The following is a 19769-nucleotide window of genomic DNA, read 5'->3' as shown; positions in this document are numbered from 1 at the left end:
AGTAGCCCCACCCTTGCCAGTGGTGGGGGGAGTTCCCCTCCCTGTCCTTCTTCCCAGCTCGATCCTTCCCAATCACGAAAGGGGTGGCCCCTGATATGTGTGAATCTGCACAAACCCCTTTTATAAAGGAGCTTTTTGTCACCAGACAGGTGGATCTGGTTCATATCCTGCAATGAAGACAAACCTGAGTTTTAAACTCATCTAGTAGGTCCCCTTCATCTGTAATCTCTATTTGCTCACTCTTTTGGCTGAAATTCTGGGAGGTCCAATCTTGCTGTCTGATGCACCAGCTTACTCTCCCTCATGGTTGATTATTTCCTCCTGAGCTTTCTGATTTTGAATTGTAACCTCGTCTTCAGAGGGACTTTAGCCCCTGGGGACCCTGTACAGCCTGGGCTGGTGATTTGGCTCTCTCGAGATTTTGTATTTGCCTCTTCCAGGTACCCCCAGGTGACTGGGGACCCCCTTTGATGTTAGAGCTCTCAAGACTAGGCAGATAGTATACACTTGAATGCCAAAATTCATGAAAATGCAAGCCTCTGGTTACAAAATCTTAGGAAGATTTTAAATTTTTCATCCAAAGCCCAGGTCAAAACAGACAAGCTTTCTTTTTTATCTCCCTGAATTGGTGGGTGGTGAGTATTTTAAATCTAAACTTTCATGAATTATACCTCAATAAATTGAATCTCACCTTTATGCAGCGGTTACAAGACAATTCCCTACTCTGAAAGGCCCACGGTCCCTTTTCTGTCTTGCTTGGGCACTAAAACCTAAGTCCCGTGACCACTTCCCTCCGTGGAGCCCCAGGGCTGCACTGTATCCTCTCTCTCACCACTGCAGTTAACTCCCTCTTCATTTCAGGACCCCAGGATTCCCTTCCTTTCCTCCAAGTTCAGGTATGCATTTAAAATAATGGTTGTTAAACATCATCCAGCACTTCTAAGTGTTTTATAGCTAGGAAACTTTCAGATTATCTGGCCTGCCACATTGCTAGAAATCTCCATCTGCCTCTGCTGTTTACAAACAGACTGGAGCCCAGAGAGGGGAAGAGAGCTGCCTGAGGCCCCCCAGCGTGCCTAAGGCACACCTGGGCCTAGACAGGTTCTGTCTCCTGCAGGGGACAGCGAAAGATGCACCTGGATCATGAACTTGAACTCTACCCCATCCCCCCACACCCCCACCATGAACCCATCCTGGGAAAGCAACAGGAAGGGAAGGCACAGGCTCTGCCCAGGGAGTCTGGACAAGGGACAGAGGGGAGGGTGGGGAGCTATTAGGGAGTGGGAGGCAGACAGAGCTGAGGGGGAGGCCGGCACACTCACGCTTCCTGGAGCCCGGCTGCAGCTCCTCCACGCGGTACACGGAGAGCCGGTCCACACCCCCACACACTGAGCCCTTCTCCCCCTTGCACTCCTGGCTGCACTCCTCCAGCCCGACGCTCACGGCTGGGAGCCGGTTCCCACAGTAGCACTCGGCCCCGGCCTCCAAGCCGGCGTAGACGTAGGACCTGCAGGGACAGCAGGACCTGGTGTCATTCGGGAGCATGAGCCTAGTGTAGGCTGAAGTTGCAACAGCACAAGGTTCTGGGTTAGGGAAGGGCAGCTGGATAAGGGCCAGGCTTGAAGCCATAGGATTTGGCTGGCCTCCGGGTCAGTCTTCAGCCAGAAGTGTAGGGCACCTGGCTAAGTTTAGGAATCGAGACTTTCCTTTGGGATATACTAATTTAATCAGCCCCATCAGTCCCTCTTGTCAGGCCTGAGCTTTGCCCCGCAGGTGCTGTCCCTGTAACAGGCTGCAGTAGGTCTGAACCCATGTGGGATGCTGGTAACCAGTTCTCAGGGCAGAGGAGGGAGCCCTGATCTGCAGTGTTTGCCAATTTCTGTGGTGTAAATACTCCTACCATAGTGGATTTCAAGCCACTAACATTTTAATAACCAGCTCAAAACATTCCTGAAAATTTCAAAGTTGCCTCTGCTGAGCAGCCTGAGCCAGCTCCAGCACATCACTGGCTCCAAGCGCCTTCCAGAACCACCACGTTACAACAGGCCCCGCTGCCCACCTACCTCCTCCAAAGCCATTTCTTTACCTACATTACCCAGCTTCACTACTATAGGTGAAGAAGGGTTGGAAATGGAATCTATAAGGGATTTTAACTATAGAAGGAGACCAACATCTTCAAACTCTCGTCTTAATGGATCTAACGTAAAAAGCCCAGACTGAAAACCCAAACACGAGCTTCTGGTCCCTGTTTGGTCACTTACTAGTTGTGAGACCCTGATCATGTACTACCTCTGTGCCTCAGTGTCCTTGACTGTTAGGAGAATAAAAAGGAGATTGTGTCAGCCCTGGCTTTAGTTTTATCTAGACTGTGAAGCCAACGTGAGCAAGGACCCTGTCTTTTCCTTCTCTAGCCTCAGTTTTTCTAACTATATAATGGGGATAAAGTAATTGTGCCTAGCAGAGGGCAGTGAGAATTATATGTGATTTAAAAATGTGAAAAAATCTTATGTGGTAGAAATAAATCAAGAGGACCACCGACCAATTATCTATATTCCCCCACCAGCACCCCCCATACACACACAGAACTGTAAGTGCCTTGAGGGTAGGGACAATTACTTGGCACAAGACAAATGGCCGGCATTACAGGGTGAGCTGTTAGTGTCAGAAAGAGCAAACCTTGCTCTAAACACAAAATGGAAAATAAACTTTTCCTATCAGAGTTAGAAACATCAGAGAAATCTGGGTTAAAGCCCTTTATTTTATTTCAAGCATATGAGTAAACCGAGGCCCAGGGAAGGAAAATAATTCAACAAAGTCACACTGTGCATCCCTAGCACAGCTGAACTAGAACCCAGGGCTCCTGACACCAGGCCCAGTATTTTTAGAGAACCCCAAGCCAACCCACCAACAAACTTCCTTTGTTGTTGATAGCTGGGAACTGATCCATGGAGGTTTAGTTATACTACCAGAGGCAGCCAGGAGCCAAGGTCTCGCCTGCCTTGTTCTGGGGCTGGCCCTTGAGTTTATTTCCAGTGCAGTCCATAGTCCCGGGCTCCGGCACTTACCGCTCAGCACACGCATCCTGACAGTGGGAGATGGTCATCTTTCGTAAATCGTAGAACACAGCCCCCTTCAGGGTTCTCTCCTGGCCGTCATCACTGAAACACCCGACATACGTGCCTGCAGGGAGGGGAAGCCCGGGGCAGACTCAGAGTCCTGGGAGAGGGAAGGAGGGGTCCTGCTTGGAAAAGGCCAGCAGACCCCCAACCCTTCCGGGTCAACCCGCCTCATGTGGAGGCCAGGGAGAGAGGCCGCAGTCCAACCTCCCCAAGCACCAGGGCCCGGTGGGCCTCCAGACACCGCGGCGTGTTCACTTCCTGCCCCTTTCCTTAGTGAATGGCCCACTGTCCACACAGACTCCCCAGCCGGGAACCTGCAGTCAGCCTGACTACCACCTTCTTCCATCACCCCTAACTCAGCAAGTGTGAATAATTACCTCCCCTGGCACCATCCCCTGTTCTTCATCCTCTCCCTTCCTATGCTCCGAGGTCTCATCACTTCCTGGCCTCCATGGCTTCCTGCACAAATACCCTGACAGACAAGTTCTCTTGCCTCCTTGTGACCCAGAGGGAAGAAATTCATTATGGAAAGACCAACGTTAGTCAATATAGGGAAGATCTTTCAAACAGGGACAGCTGTCTCAAGAAAACGATAGGCTGTTGCAGGAGGAAGTGAGCCCCCCATCACTGGAGGTGTGTAAGCAGAGTCTGAACAATTGTCTGTTAAGAGTGTAACAGAGATGTCCTATGCGGGAGCCAATTGGATCAGGGGATGGCTGAGCCCCCTTCGCACCCCGTCTGGAATTTCTCTGCTCTGGAAGGGGACACTGGGGTGACATGATTCTCTGAAGCAGTGGCATGCTCACCCACTGACGTGTGCACCACTGGGAGTCTATGGCAGCCCTCACTGTCACCCGGAGGGAGGAAGATGTCTCCCAGAGAGGCCCAGGGACGCTCGGGGATGTGAGCACAATGTGAACGTGTCAGACGTGGAATGTCATGCGCACCACAGTGTTTTCACAGAGCGACACGTTGGGAATTTGCAAACACGCAATCACACAGTCCCCAAACTGTGAATGCACACCCACAATAGCTGTGCTGAGATCTGGATCCGACACCTGTGATAAAGATGTTGCAAATCTCCCCCCAGTGTCTGCCTTCAGCTCGAGGTCTCTGAAATGTCACCTGGAGAGCGCACCGCAGCCTCCGGGGAAATCAGCTTGTCTCCGGGAAGGAACATGCCCAAGGCTGCCCCACAGTCTACCGGCACCCCAATGGCTTTTCTGTCAGGAATAAAACCCTGGTCCCCCAGGTCTGGGGGCTCCCTGAGGGCAGGGGAGGCTCGTTTTTGCTCCTGCGGAAGCCCAAGTGCAGGGGCCGCCTGTGGCTGGTTGGGAGGAGGGGGCAGCCAACACTCCTTCTCTGAGCTGAAGGGACATTTCCATCTGTGCTCCCCACACCTCATCCTGCCTCTGACCTGGGCTCAATTATTTCAACTTTCTGTGCCTCAGTTTCCTCCACTTTCCAACAGATAAATGCCCACCCTGCTGCCTCAAGCTCATTTCTCCCGTCCCACTGAGCTCCCTGCTGCCACCCTCATGTCCACCCTTTTGCCTCCTCCCGGCCACTCCAGCCTTCTACAGCCCGTCCTTAAGGTCTCTGGATTCCAGAGCTGTTGTGTTTGAAAAACTCATCTGTCACCCAAATCCTTATCATTAGCTCTTGTTAAAAATCCTTTATACCTGCGTGTCTGGTCTCTGCACATGGCTTTCCCTGTCTAATGACCGCACCCCACCCCATCTCCATGGCTCACTAGGGATGGGCACACTGTCAGTTTCCACAGCTACTTGTCAACAGTGGGTTTCAGCTCCTAAAATCCATTACCAATATCTTCTGAAGGTGCAGGCTAGGAGCAGATAGCCCGCATCTAAGGAGGGGATGCTCCCGCTCACTTCCCATCCAGGGCCAGAGTTTAAGGAAGGCGAAGCAGAGGAGAGGGACCAAGATGGTGGAAGGGGGGGCAGCTGGAATCCCTGCCCCACAAGGGGGGTTGAAGGACCCACAGACGCTCAGACTGGAAGACCCCGGGGACAAGAAGGGAGCACCACCCAGGTTCTTCGGATGTCTGCCAGAGCTTGTCCACCTCCCATACTAGGTGTACCACCCCAGGACTATCCAACACATGCACCACACACATGGTGCAGGAAAGGCACACAATTAAACCCCTCTCCTGGGGCTGCCTCGGACCCCAGGCCCTTGCCAGCTTCACTCTCTCTTTATGGGGTCTCAGGACTTCCGAGACCACAATGGAAAGCTATGGAAAGCTTTCACCTAGGTCTGTGAGCATTGTTTTCTTCTCGGCCTGCCTACTTCATGAAAGGAAATAATATTTGAGAAATTGCTGATGTTTTGCTTGGCAAAGAAGAGATTCCATTATAGGTTTCAATTAAACATCCAAAACACAAGCCCAGGGGTGGTGAAACATTTATCACTGCAAATGGGGAAGTTAACCAAAAGGCTCTAAAGGTGCCTGGGTACGAGACCCTCGGAGACTGAGACCTTGACGTAGGCAGAGTGGATGGTAACAGCCTTTGGGAACAGTCAGACTTAGGTTCAAATTCTGGCTCCGTCGCTGTCTGGCTGTGTGACCCCAGCGTGCAGCTTCCCCTCTCTGAGCCTCAGCTTTGCCATTTGTAAAATGGGGATATGGAGCCAACTCTATGGGGGCTGTGGTGAGAACGCCATCAGGCGACACTTACAAAGCATGGCTAATGTGAGGCGGGGCATATAGTTAGTGCTCAGCAGCGGCTGTTTAATTGTTCATGTATCAGTATTAATAGTAGACATTTGAAAATCACTTTACTTCCCTGAAACGCCATTTCTCCATCATTAAAATGGCGATAACATCACTTACATCCTAAGGCTGTTTGAAGATTAAATTAAATGAGGTAACAGATGTCCATCTACACAGCACCATGCCTGCCACATAACAGATGTTCAAATAAATAACAGCCTTTATTATTCCGATCACATGCTCTAACCCGGGACCTATGGGATGGTGAACCAGTAAATACTAGCAGAATGAACATATTAATAAAAGAGAGGAAAAAACGGTCCAAAGCAGTCAAGAGGCTCGGGTTATTCAGAAACAAGGGGAGGCTAATGAGTTACTGGCTGACCATCTGATGGGGTCCACCAGTCTAGAAAAGACACCCCGGCTCAGTTTGTGCCCACGGTGGTTGAAAAGGTCTGAGATGCACATAGCTAAGGAGATGGGCCCTTTTATTTTAGGAAAATAACGAATGGCTCTTTTCATTTCTCGACAGAGACAAGAACGTGCAGAAAAGAGAAGAACTTCCGAGGGATACACTGGGACGCATTCTGAGGCGGATTTATTACTTTCGGCCGAAATGGAGGTGACGTCTTATTGTCTGTGACTCCGCATCTGTTCATTTGCACATCAAAATGGACAGGCTGCGAGGCTATTAACGATGGCTTTGGAGATATTGGAACGCCATCAGAAATTACTATCAATAAAAAACAAACTGGCTACGGAGAAGTTACTATTTTTCCCCTAGTAAACTTACTGACATTTTATTCCATTATGGACGTGGTCCAAGGTATAATGAAATGCTCCGTGATTGATGGTGCCTCCTGCAGCTTCGGCGGCTTGCGGATCCCCTTTTGGGAGCATGGCCAGCTGCCCGGGCCGCAAAGAGACGCCCGCTTTGTCTGCAGCCCCAGCAGCTGTCCCCGAGGGCCGGAGGGTGGGCCACTTTCCATCTATCCCGCCGGCATGGCTGTGCAGGAGGGCTGGGGGCTCCCAGAGGGTTTTCAGGCCAGTGCCCTGTCTTCCCCCTTTTCTGGGAAGCTCTCCAGCCACGTGACACCACAGTCCCTTGCGCCCTTGGTTTTCCTATTCTGCTGGGAGAGCAACCCTGTCCTTCAATCCTGAGGGCTATTCAAAATATTCAGCAACCTAAGGGGACACTGACCACTCAGAATCGCTGCCCTTAGGCAACCAGGATCCTGGATGCCCCTGCTGGGCTAGGCTTTAACCCTTTACTTGCTGGGTAACACAGAGGTTTGGGGGTCACTGGGGGTGGGGGCAGCCAGAGTGTAGAGGGCACCCTGGGACTCAGAGCAGTAGCCATTCACCAACAAGAATGGAAATGTTTTGACATTCTAACAAGTGATAGGACCATACTGGTGTTTGACAGCTGAATGTCAGTCCTGCTTACACCTAACCACAGACTCTCCAGCTTTCACTGGATCCCTTTCCATCACTCCTTTAAGTGACTCGGGACATAGAAAGGAGTGCCCATTGGTCCTCTTGGACATACACACCCTACACCCAGGGCTATAAATAAGTCACCCTGAGCCCTCCCTCTGCAGGGCAGTCACCCTGAAATTGAGTTATAAGGACCAGTCACTTCTATCTAAAGAGCCCACAAGCCCTTTGCCCATTCCTCTACTATACCTCATTTGGGTGCTTATCTGATTCCACCATCAGACTGAGCTCCTCACAGGTACAGGGACTAGGACACAGGGAAACTCATGCAGGGATGCCCAGTAAGTGTGGGTTGAGAGGGATCACGGTTGACTTGCCCAAGGCCACAGAGCCATTGGGTGGCAATACCAAGAGAGGGAGCCAGGTTTCTGGTTTCAAAACTTGTGATCTTCCCATGCCTTCCTCTCAAGGAATCCATATTGACTTTTGTCAGCCATTTACACTTTAGTCTAAATGACTTACACCTGCATAACCTGCCTAGCAACCTGTTTCCTAGTGTGCTGGGGAGAGTTCATAGAAGTCACACCTGTGTAAAATGAGCTCTATGCTCCAACCATACTTTCTACAAAGGTTTTCTTCCTTAGGCAAGAGAGCAGTTCCCCTGTGACTTAAGAGTACAGGACTGCAGAGGATAGAGATATGAATGCTGGGAAGCTGAATGAGCTCAGTCATCACCTAACAACAACCACAACACTCAACAGACGCTACCTGCTGAGCCTTCAGAGAGAGTCGGTATCACACAGTGTCCAGAACCCCGACCTGGAGCCAGACTGATCCCACACTGGAATCCTGGCTCTGCCACGTCCCAGCAGTGTGACGGTGGCAGACCCTGCCAGTGCCCTGCCCACGTCTTTGCTCAGGCCTTGCCATTCAGTGCATGACGGGCTACACTCTGAGATGCATGTTCCACTCTGCCTCCCAGTCCCCAACTGGATTAATTAAGTTCCAGGAGCCTTGATAACACCCTTTACAGGTTATCGACCAGTGTCTCCTGGGACTGCTTCCCAACTATACCACATTCATTTGCATCCTTGTTTCAAGATTTGCTTATAAGGAACCCAAGCTTAAAAAGTGACTTAGGACAATTTACATAATGACTTTGGGCCTTAGTTTCTTCATCTGTAAAACAGGAATATAACAACAATAGTACCTGTAAATAGGACATTTACAGGTACACAGTAAACGCTATATGTGTTAGCCATTTTTATTAAAAACCAGCTGCCATTTACTGAGTGCCAAATAATAAACCAGGTCCTCTATCCCAGAGGTTCTCAAACTTAAGAATGCATCAGAATCCCCTGGAGAGCCTGTGACGGCACAGATTGCTGGCCCAGCCCCCAGAGCTCCTGATTCTTCTGTCTAGGGTGGGGAGGCCTGAGAATCAGCACTTGTGACAAGCTCCCAGCTGATGCTAAGGCTGTTTGTCTGGGACCCCACTTTGAGAACCACTGCTCTATATCATCACATTTAATCGTCACAGTAACCCTGGGGTAGGTATCTGAATCTCCATCTCAGAGGGACGTGGAGAAGTTAAGGGACATTCAAGCTGAGCTCAGTCACTTGCTCACACGTGAGCCACATGTAACTCCAGCTTGTACATGAGCAAAACTCCAAAGGACTTCCCATCACAGGCCCTCCAGGTCCCCTGCAGGGCAGAAGGGAAGGGGCAATCTGTGAAGACTGTGGTCGGCAGTGCCATAAGGGCCAGAGAAAGAGGACACCGAGACCATGACAAGCACGGGGCTCCTGGGACAGCTCCCAAACAGGCCGGGGAAACCAAGACTGGCACCTACCGTGGTTGCGGGCGGATGGCCTGAGGGCCTCGGGGCCCAGGGCGGGTGGCCCCTGGGGGTCACCCATGAAGTGGTGGAACCAGTGGCGCCGCAGCTGGCGCAGCTCTGTGTTGCGGCTCCGGAGCCAGCGAGGTCCGGGCCGGGGCCTGGCCAGGGGGCTCCGCAGGACGTCCACGCCAAGCAGCAGCTCCGGGCTGACACGAGCGTCGTGCAGGGCCCTGCTGTCCAGCAGGCCCACACCCAGTGCTACGGCGGCCACGGGCAAGGCCTGCAGGGGGCCGGGTGCCCGGGGACCCGGCGGGAGGGCCACGCGGGCCCGCTGCAGCAGCAGCAGGCTGCCGGTCATCAGGTAGGCGGCCGTCAGGAAGAAGAGCAGGAACTGCGTTCGGCGGAGAAACTTCTGGAGTCGGAAGAAAGGTTTGGCCATGCCCCTGGGTGGCAGGGCTCCCGGTTGGAGCCCGGGGACGGCTCCTAGCACCCAGGTGGGAGGGAGGCCAGGGCCTCCGCAGGCATCATCCCTGCATCCTGTCTCTCCTGGGAGTTACTGTTCCTGCCCCGTTTCCAACAGGCATCCAGATCGCACCATCACTCATGTCTAACAGCCACCAGATGCTGCAACTGAGGCTTCTGCCCGAGTGCCAGTGACTTCGCCATCCCCAAGCTCCTGGCTGGGAGATCTGGAAGGGCGGAGAAAGAGCACTTAGATGCAACAGGAGGATCTACCAGCCCCTGCTGGGAGCCCCTTCTGCCCCAGGGCCAGGGCACACTTCCTCCTGCACACAATTTACCAAAAGGACCAGCTGAGTTGCAGGAGCACTAGACCGAAAGGCACATTCGAGTCCAAGCTCTGCACCCACTGGCTGTGTGACATTGGGCGAGTTGCTTAACCTCTCTGGTCCTCAGCTTCCTCATCTGTGAAATACTGACAACTCCCCTCCCCTCAGACTGTAGTGAAGATCCAATAATGGCTGCAGGAACAATGAGAAGGAGGGGGAGGACGAGGAGCAGCTTTTTACTGAGCCCTCACTATGTGCCAGGCTAAGTGTCTCACACATTAGCTCACTTGATCCTCACACCAATCCAACAGGGTAGATACCGCAATATCCTCATTTTACAGATGAGGAGACTGTGACAAAGGGAGGTGAGGGCACTTTCCCCAGGTCACACAGCTGGCAAACAGTGGGGCCAAAGTTTGAACAGCCTGCCCTCAGAACCACACACCCGTCTACTCCATGCCCGGCCTGTAACGAGACCCCACTATGTATGAATGCACTGAGCTCAGGGCTTGAGTACACAGCAGGCGCTCAGTACACATGCCTGGGATCTGGTGCCTGCCAAGGGTGCAGGGGACTCTGAGCTGTTTTGGAAAGTGGCTGCAGAGGCTGGTCAGCTTCAACCTAAGAGGGGCGTGGGGAGGAGATGGAGGCAGTGGGCAGACACGGCCTTCCCCGGCCTCCTGAGCACCACTGGCTGGCAGCAAAGAGACAGGAGAGCATCCAGGCTGTGCCGCACAGATGCCCAGCACCTAGTGAGGAGAGAGCGGAAGGGCCCTCTGAGCGGCCTTCCATGGGTGCCTCCATCACCCAGGCCGCGGCTCTCACACCGGGCCTTGGTTCCCACCGGTGGCACCTCTGAAGCTGGCTGCTCGGTTCGGCAGAGGGTGCCGCAGCTGCCGCGGGCCGAGCTGCTGTGTGAGCAAGGCCTGGAGAACAAGGGTAGGCTTGTCCCAGGAAGAAAGGCCCCTTGGAGCATGACTAAGCCACTGCCCGTGACAAACGTGGCCGGGACCCCTGCCAGGCCCACACGGCAGCTCAATGGCTGCTCTGTGCGCCGGGGACAGCCAGACGGGTGTGAGGGGAAAGACAATGTTTAGGCTCTGGGGGCCTGGCATTCCAGGCCACAGGAGAGGTTAGAGACTGGGGGAGAAGATCCAGAGAAGATCACCATGGCCCCTCCGGATTAAATGCTGCCAAGGAGAGTGCAGATCTGGGAAGGTGGCTTCGCTGTTCCTCTAGGCTGGAGGTAATCAGTAAAAAAAGGCTGAGTTAAACTCTGAATCAAGAAGCCATTTCAGAGCAGGTCTCCAGGGCTTTTATTTTCCTCTCTAAGCCGGTGTGCCAGGCCACCCCAGCCATCTGTGTCAGATTTGTAAAACCAAATAGAAAATCCCAAGAAATCCTGACTGATCTCCTGCCTCCAGCTTTGGCTCCTCTGATCCATTCTCCACAAGGCTGCCAGGTGATCCTCAAACAAATCTGATCATTGCACTCCTCTACTAAAAACCCTTTTCAAGAGCCTCCCATGGCTTTTGGTATAAACTCCAAGCTCCTTAGCATGACAGACAAGGTCCCCTTCGTGATCCGGCTTGCCCAGCCTCATTTCTGACCAACCTCTTTTCCTTTGGCTTCCCCAACATGCACACACACAAAAACAAACACACATACACGCTCTACCGTGGTCCAGTAGAGCCACCTGCAACCAAAGCACATCTGCCTCAGCGCCTTCGCACACACTGCCTCTTATGCCTTCTCCTCCCTCTTCACCTGGCAAATCCCTCTGTATCCTCCAAGCCTCAGCCCAGGTGTCACCTCCTCCGAGAAGCTTTCCTTGACTACCATCCACCCACTGGGTTAGAGTCCTCGCTGTCTCCCCCCAGCCCATGCTGACCCCTATCCCAGCACTCACCATCCGGGACAACTTGTCAATCATCCCCGCTGCATGGGGATCAACTCAAGGCTACAGCCTTGCCCTGGTCCTTTTTGCAACCCCAGCCCCCAGCGTGTAGATGATACAGATGCTCAATGCTTTTTGTTTCTGAATAAATTCTCTAAAATGAATGAGAAGATAGATGAATTCATGGCCGGATCCTGACATCAGAAACCTGCTCCTGGGTTGGGGGATCAGGATGGGGGTGGGAAGTCTTAGGGCACAGTGAAATCTCAAACTCTACTCATCCAGAGCAGTGGAAGCTCAGCTTGAAATGCAGAAAAGATGGTGCAATGCCTTGACACAGCTTAACAGAGTCAAGTCCTTCAAACGCACAGAAGTTGACGAGCATGCCTGGGCTTTATGTGCGAGCATTCCTATGTTGGGATTCCACCAGGTGTTGCTAAGCCTGTCCACACAGGTGTTTTAGTTAGGAGAGTGGAATTCTGTCAGTGAAAACTCCTATAAAACTAGAATAAAATGAGAGGGGGGAACTTCTGCTGTAGAAACAAAGTTTCTGATGAGATGGACCAGAAAGGTGGGGAGGGGCGTGGATCAACAGTGCAGAATTTTGAAGGTAAGATGCCATGGGAATATGCATTTTGTATATAGGTTTTAGAAGGAAGTTGATCAGGATTCAATCGATCACACCCGGGTTCCCAAGGCCCTCCAGAAGTCCTCTTCTGGAGCAACTCCTCCCCACTGGGGAGGTGGGTGGGGGGACAGCTGCCTTCAGGCCAGAGCGCCACGATACAGGATGCCACTCCAAACTTTTCAAACTCTAAAGCTGATTCCCAGCTCACACAGAACATCTGCTGCAGGTTTGAGGCATTCATGCCCAAAGCACAAGGAACTGGCCACCTAGTCCTCTGATGCCTCCGATCCTGGGCCTCCCACCCCCTTCACCACCATCATTCCATGTGCTGATCATCCCCCCACTCTCTGCCATGCCCACCCCTTCTCAAGGCTGGGAACCTCTCCAGGGCATAGGTGACACCTGCGATCTCCACGTCCCTAGACCCCAGTGCCCAGCTAGCAGGCAGGGATGGTAAATGAGTGGCTGAACCCAGGCAGGGATGGTAAATGAGTGGCTGAACCCAAGAGGTCACCAGCAGGCTGGGAGAGGCAGAGCCTTTGTCCAGGGGCTCACACCTATGGTATGATGTGAGTCAGACAGCAGAAACAGCCAACACCAGGGGGGTGTCTACCCACTACCTATGGGCCTAGGAGGCCAACAGCTGTGCCACTGCACCCCAAAGCCAGAAGGGCCTCCATTACCGCAAATCTACCTTGGGCCAACCATTGCACACGGGAGGCCCAGGTCCCTCACCTATTAAATGGGGTAAATCAGCAATGCAATGGGAATTAAATTAGGGAGGGCATGGAAAATGTCTCTGTTGCCTGCAGATTGTGGCATGCATTGGTTATGAATGGAAAGGAGACAAACAAGGAAGAGCTACAGGCCCGCAGCAGGTTCGCCACTGGTGAAATAAAGTCTCAAGGGGCCCCTCACCTTCCTTCTAGCCCCCACTCCCAGGGGTGGGCACAATATTCCATTTTTGCTGGAAGCTAATCCCCTCTGCTAAGACTGCCATCAGCAATTGCTTTATTTTTCAATGCCACCATATATTAAGCACTTACAGCATTAATAAATGGGTTAGGCTGGGTATTGCCATCATTAACTCCACTCAAGCCTGCAAGGCAGATGGCCTTAATATTCCCATTTTAGAGCCGAGGACACTAAAGCTCAACCCAGTGAAGCTCATTGCCCAAAGCCAGGCAGATGGGCATTCTGACCCAGGCCACCTGGTTCCACAACCCACCTTGTGTCCACCAGCTTCATGCCTCTCTCCCATCTCCCTCATGCCATCCCTCCCTCTCGTGACTTCACACCAGGCAAGATTTATTCTTGAAAGGAGTTGAGTGTGTCTGTGTCAGCACCTTTTTGAAAACATGCCAGACCAAAGCTCCCGAGGACGATGTTGCACATGGCGCCCCTCAAGCCAACCTTCCAGACACCCCGATGCGGGTAAATGCCCAGTTTCTGGGGCAGCTGGGAGGCAGCCTCAGGGCCCCTCTCTTCCTTGGGGATTCTGGATAATTTTTCCCTAAGACGTGCTTCTCACACAGCACCTCCCATCATGGAACTGTCCAAAGTGCTTCCGGGGGAAGCTGGTGGCCTCCACAGTGGGGGTGGGGAGAGCGGGCCTCCACCCCAGCCTGAAGTTTGGGTCTTGTCAGAGAGGGAGCACCAGGGCTGAGGAGGAGCTCAGGCTGGACACCCAAACACCCACTGCCCTGCCCTGTGGCCTCCCAGGAAGCCCTAGAGTCACCCTAGAAAACTGCTGGGCCTGGAGGAAAGGGAACCCTGAGGTGCCTCTTGGGAACGAGAGAACAACAGGGCAAAGGCCCAATTCTGGGAGGTCTCAGGGAGGGAGGCAGGAGCTCAGAGCAGATGAGGACACAGAAATCCTGAGCTTTTGCCTGTTACTCTGTTGCCACCTAGGCTCCAGGGAAGCAGCCTGGAGGCAGCTGGGAAAGGAACTGCTGGATGGGCAGATGGAACCAAATCCTCAGCCGGGCTGAGGGTCAGGCTGGGGCATCAGAGAGACTGAGCAGGTGAAGGTAGCAGCGAGAAGGCAGTGCCTGGGGCCTGGGAGCTGGAGAACAGAGCTCGGAGCTGGCCCAGGTCTGAGCAATGGCCGCTGGGTTCCCTCATGTGACTCCACCTCCCACCACCCCTGGCCAGAGAGGACAGGCAGTGGCAAATGCAGAGAGAATGACTCCAGATGTCCCCAGAAGCGTCTCAGCCCCCCAGGGCCATTGCAGCAAAGGCTGCAAACCTCCGGGGACTCAGAGCTGTGCACACTCAGCAGGGTGAGAATCTAAAGACAAAAGAACAGGGCCCCACTGTGTCACTCTCCAGACAAGGGGCTTGGAGCCCCAGCCTTGATGACTGCCAGCCCTGGGGGTCTCAGCCTCAGGAACTCAGCAAAGCCACACCTGGGAGTCTCCAGCCAGGTTCAGAGTTCCTGGATCACCCCTGCCCTGCCTTCTCCCACCCCTCCAGTCCCCCTGCCTCTGCCCTTGCTCAGCCTCTTCGCCTGTCATCTGTACCCCACACCCCTCTCTGGGAGGCTGTCCCTTTCCAGGAGCCTAAGAAAGCAATCTTTATAACCTGAAGAACTAATAATGCTACAGCTCGCAATGGCTCCCCAGGGCTTAGGCAACCAAGTCCATATTCCTTAACCTAGCATTCAGTAGCCCTTCTTGGTCCAGTCCCCCAGGAATCTCTCTAGTCCCTTCCTCTCAACATTCCTTCCAGAATCCTGTCCCAGTCAGTGTCCCCTGGCCAGGGTGAGATGCTCCGTACCCCCTCACACATGCTCTTCCATCAGCCAGGGATGTCTGTGCCCCATCTCAGGGCTCTGAAATGCTTCTTGGCATCAAGGCTTGGCTCCACTGCCACCTCTTTCATGAAGACTTCCTGATCCTTGGAGTTCCCCGGAACCCAGATGGCAAGGCCGCATGCTGCTATGATCTGTGCCTGGGTTATTTGTTCCACATTGGGTCAGGGCAGCCTCCAATGCTCAGGGCATGCTGCCCTCAGCTCGGGATCCCCCACACCTCTGGGTCTAGAAGGTTGAGAAAGGGAGCAAGGCACTCACTGAACATAAACCTGCAGGATACAAGATCTGGAATAGGGGGAAGCGATAGGGTCCCTGCCTTTGAGGAGGCACGTCTCTTGATTTTCTGAACTTTAGAAAATAAGAGAAAAGGTCCAAGGTCTTGAAACAATGTTGCCAGAAAGGTATAAAACATAATTCCAAAGTCAAAATTATTTAATGCAAAGGGGGGAGAAAAAAAAAAGCCATTACATCAAACCAACTGCTGGGGTTCATATAGAAAAGAATAAATTTTATACACCACATTGGAGATCGCAAGGTACTTTCACACACTATCAAGTGTGTAGAATGAATGAACAGATGAACAAATGAATGAGCAAACTTCCACAAATCTGTGATGTCACACTCATTGTCATCCCCATCATGAGACACAGAGAGGGCCAATTAACTTGACAACAGGCAAACAGCTCTTGCGAGACTGAACTCAGGTTTTCTGACTGCAAGTTTGTGGTATCTTCAAGGGCTTCATTTGTTCAGTACCAGGGATGGAGACCCTTCTGCATGTCGGGCACCATGTTGGGGCTGGGACCCTGCGGGGGCTGGCCTTCTCCCATTTAAGTCGGGAGATCTGGAGCCTGCCCCTATTTGAATCAGCCAATCACAGCCTCTTCTGGGTCATCTTCGGGCTGCCTCTTTTGTTCAGTTTCTGTGTTTCCCCACTCAGCAGTGAACCCTTGAGGCTGTCTCAGGCCCAACTCAGGGTCTGGCATGTGAGTGGCATGCAATTCCACTGGGTGATTTGGATAAATCTAGGTAAGCGACTGGAGAGCCCAAAATGAGGCTTACCCTTCGTGGGCTCTGCCCACCGAGCCTGCAGGCACTGTGATGGGGGCTGACGCTACGGGAGGGGGCACGAGACACCCTGGGCATCCTGTCCTCAGAACCCTCTTAGCCCCTCATTCTGAGGCAGCCACGCTCTGGTGGGTTAAGCTCTCCCCAGGGCTTTCCGGCAGCAAGGGAAGGAAAGCAAAGTGGAACACAGAGGCCACTGTGAAACAGCTACAAACAGGTACACCGTATTTTACAGCTGACAAGTTAATCCAGCCCATTCTTCCACCTACTTCTCATCCACCCCTAGACAGGTAGGACAGACACAGACAGGTAGCAAAGGCAGTAAAAGCTGCACACGACCAGTAATTTCAAAGGTGATATGTCAACACGGCAATTATGAAAGCTATGACAGGAAGAGATCAGAGGAAGCGGTGGGAAAACATGACCATGAGGCCCAGGGAGAAGGCGGTCAGAGGCCAGGCCTTTTACAAACAGGTTCACTCACTCTTTAACCAAATAAGCAGGGCCGCCTCGGGCCCAGTCAGGCCCCAGATGTTAGGGGCCAGCTCTGCCCCCGCTAGTGGCTATGATTATCACTGGCATCTTATGGATAAAAAGACCCAGAAGGTCTAAAAAGTGCCAAAGCCCCAAAGTCCTTGGCCTTAACCTCAGCGGAGCTTGAGGGAGAGTCCAGGGGCCTGGTCTCACCAAGGCCTGGGTGGGAGGAAAAGCTGCGAGTGTCTACAAAGAGAATCACCTCTGAGAGGCCCTTCTCAGGTCCAGGCCCAGCCCGGAGGCCTGGATTCCAGTGACCTGGTGGTCTGCTCCCTAGTGCTCAGCCAGCTCTGCGACTCGCTCTCTAGTGCTCAGGTGGAACTGATGGGGCTGGAGGCTCAGGCTTTAGCAGGCAACCAGCTGGTGGCACAGCAACCCACTCTGTCTGGGTAGGCAGACAGCAAGGGGCAGGAGCTCTGGACCTTTGCCTAATCCAGGCTTCTTTTCCCTTCCAGCCAGACATGCTACAGAATAGGGACAGCAACCTGGAGGGCTCCAACCCCACTGAAAAGAGGGACCCTGCACCCTCACTCCCAAATAAGGCATTTTTTCAATAGGAGCTGGAGAAATGGTCGGGCTAAGGACAGGAGAAGGGTGCAGCCCCAAGTGAGGGCCTCGGAGCTTTTCCCCAGGAAGATGAGGCTGCCAGGCTCAGCCCATCAGCCCCAGCACCTGCCAAGCCTCTTTCAGCCACTGAGCATACGTGCGTCTGTCAGGAGACGAACACACTTTGGTCCACTTACAGACCAAAGCAAGCTGCTCTGCCTCAACCATCATGGAAACCCCTGGTCTCCAGTGGTCACTGAGGCACCTTCTCCAAGGGGCTTCTGAAGGTCAAGCTACGTGAGACAGGGCATGCTTAAGAGAAATAAGCCTCATTCTCCCGTACCCCAAGGAAACCTCTCTCCTGCCTTCTTCCCAGCACTTGCCACCATAGGGTGGGGGGGCCGATGCTGATAGGATAAGGCCAGCCAGCTTTTTGCCTCCTCTCTTTAACTCCCCACAAGCCCTCACTTCCTGTGCCTGCTAACATTGGCAATAAAGAGGAGAAAAGAAGAGGCCCCCATCTCCTGATGCCAGAGATGGGATCCCAACGTGGCAGAGCCCAAGTGCCTCTGTAAACTGAAGCATGCTGTTTCGGAACAAGAGGGGTGATGGCGTTCACTGTTATTAGAAAAGTACAGTGGAGTTTCACATGTGTCCATCCTGGGACCAGCTGAGGACTAAGCCAGCGTGGGCAGCAGCTGTGGTCCAGGGCAGGGCCTGGGGGGCTGGAATCCTTACATCCAGTCTCCCCACCGCTCATGAGAAAGGACAGCGATTCTCCCACCTCCACCCCACCCAGGTCCCCATCTCCCCACGGGCTAGGTAATGCTGGGCAGGTAGTGACCAGGACACAGATGCTCAGGAAAGCAGTCATCCAGCGAGGTTACCCGGAGCAAGAGACCCAGCCACTGGCGCTTCTGAGTATTAAACAACAACAACTACAACAACAAAAACACAATTAGCCTCCAGTCGTGAGTCTCCATCCAGACCCAGGAAGACGCAAAGCTCTACCTCAGGGAATTTTCCAAACAAAATACATGTTTCTTTTTTGCTTCTGCCTCTATTCAAGTTCACCAAGAGACAGGAGAAACCCTCCGCTGACCGGAAGCCTGGCTGGGTAGCGGAACGAGGAGATGCTGCTTGGTAAAGGTCTCCTCCAAGGAGGCAGGCAGTGCGCACCCCAAATCCTGCCCTCGCCTCCTTCCCGGGCCCGGATCCGCAGCTCCCTCCCGGGTTGCTACCCCTTCTCCCTCCAGGAAACGGACGGTTTCTCAGGACTCCAGGATGGGCACGCAGCTTCTAAAACCTGCTGGCGCAACCCTACGCTCCCACCCCCACACCCCCTCCATCCTGACCATTACGAAGCGCTCGCACATCCGCACATCCTCCCGCTCCTCATCTTACCCAGCGAAGCTGCCCCCAGGCCCCCGGAAAGGCGCCCCCCGCAAGCCCGCCCAGAAGCTGGAGCAGGTGCAGCCCCTCCGCGCTCCCGGACGCGTCTACACAAACTTGTTCGCCCGTGGCTGGGGGAAACCCTGCTCTCAGCCCGCGCGGGGGTCCCGGCCTGGGCAACCGGGAGGCAGCACTCACCCGCGATCCCGGACCGCTGGGGCCCCCGGCACCGGTGGCCACGCGCCCGCCTCCCCGGGGCGCCCAGCCCGCAGCCCCGCAGCGCCCGGAGCCGCTGCGCCCCCGGCGCCCGCACACCCCCGGGCCGCCCGCGGCGAGCGGACAGAGGCGCCCCCGGCCCAGGGCGCCGGCCGCCTGGCTCCCTCGGGCTGCGGCCGTCCGGGGTGCGCGGCGGCGGCGGAGCGAGCGGGCGCCGCGCGGGGAGGCAGCGGCGGGCACTGGGCGGCGGGCGAGCGAGCGGGCGCCCGGCTCTGCACATGCTCACTGGCGCCGCGGAGGGGCAGCGGCCGGCCGCCGCCGGGTCCTAGAGGCGCCCGCCGCGGCTCGCCGGGAGGGGACCCACACCCTGACCCGGCCGGGGGACACGCACACGGGCCGCGGCGCCTCGCGCCACTGCCACGCAAAGAAGCTGACACCCACTCTCTTCCACACGCGCCCAGCAACAGCCTTACTTACTGTGATACACGCACGCGACCGCATCGACAGCCACACACACACACGCGTATACAAACGCACTGGGCGCTGCCACACACGAGCACGCTGCCACACTCAGATGCAAACAGTGGCAGGCGCACACTGACACAAAGACACACTGAGAATCCTATTTCACAGACAAATACATTGACAGCCACACTCCCATGCACACACGCCCTGGGCTCTGTCTCCCAGAAGCAAACTGTGATCCTGTGACAGGCGCACACACACACCAACACACACACTGCCACACAGTTCT

The 19769-nt window shown here is 54.1% G+C and overlaps 1 protein-coding gene across 1 annotated transcript in view; it reads right to left on the bottom strand.

Moving 5' to 3' along the window:
• WSCD1 (WSC domain containing 1) overlaps window positions 1-19145 on the bottom strand; it is a 41329-nt gene extending 22184 nt beyond the window's left edge. The window contains exons 1-4 of the mRNA XM_037809509.1: window positions 18998-19145; window positions 9144-9820; window positions 3066-3180; window positions 1323-1507 (exon numbers count right to left, since the gene is read on the bottom strand). Of these exons, the coding sequence (XP_037665437.1) occupies window positions 1323-1507; window positions 3066-3180; window positions 9144-9570 (727 nt within the window). The 5' untranslated portion in view covers window positions 9571-9820; window positions 18998-19145. The remainder of the gene's footprint in view (window positions 1-1322; window positions 1508-3065; window positions 3181-9143; window positions 9821-18997) is intronic.
• Window positions 19146-19769: the final 624 nt, after the last annotated feature.

This window comes from Choloepus didactylus, chromosome 18, assembly GCF_015220235.1.
Source record: "Choloepus didactylus isolate mChoDid1 chromosome 18, mChoDid1.pri, whole genome shotgun sequence".
Classification (NCBI taxonomy): Eukaryota; Metazoa; Chordata; class Mammalia; order Pilosa; family Megalonychidae; genus Choloepus; species Choloepus didactylus.
This window is presented reverse-complemented; position numbering and strand designations above follow the sequence as displayed.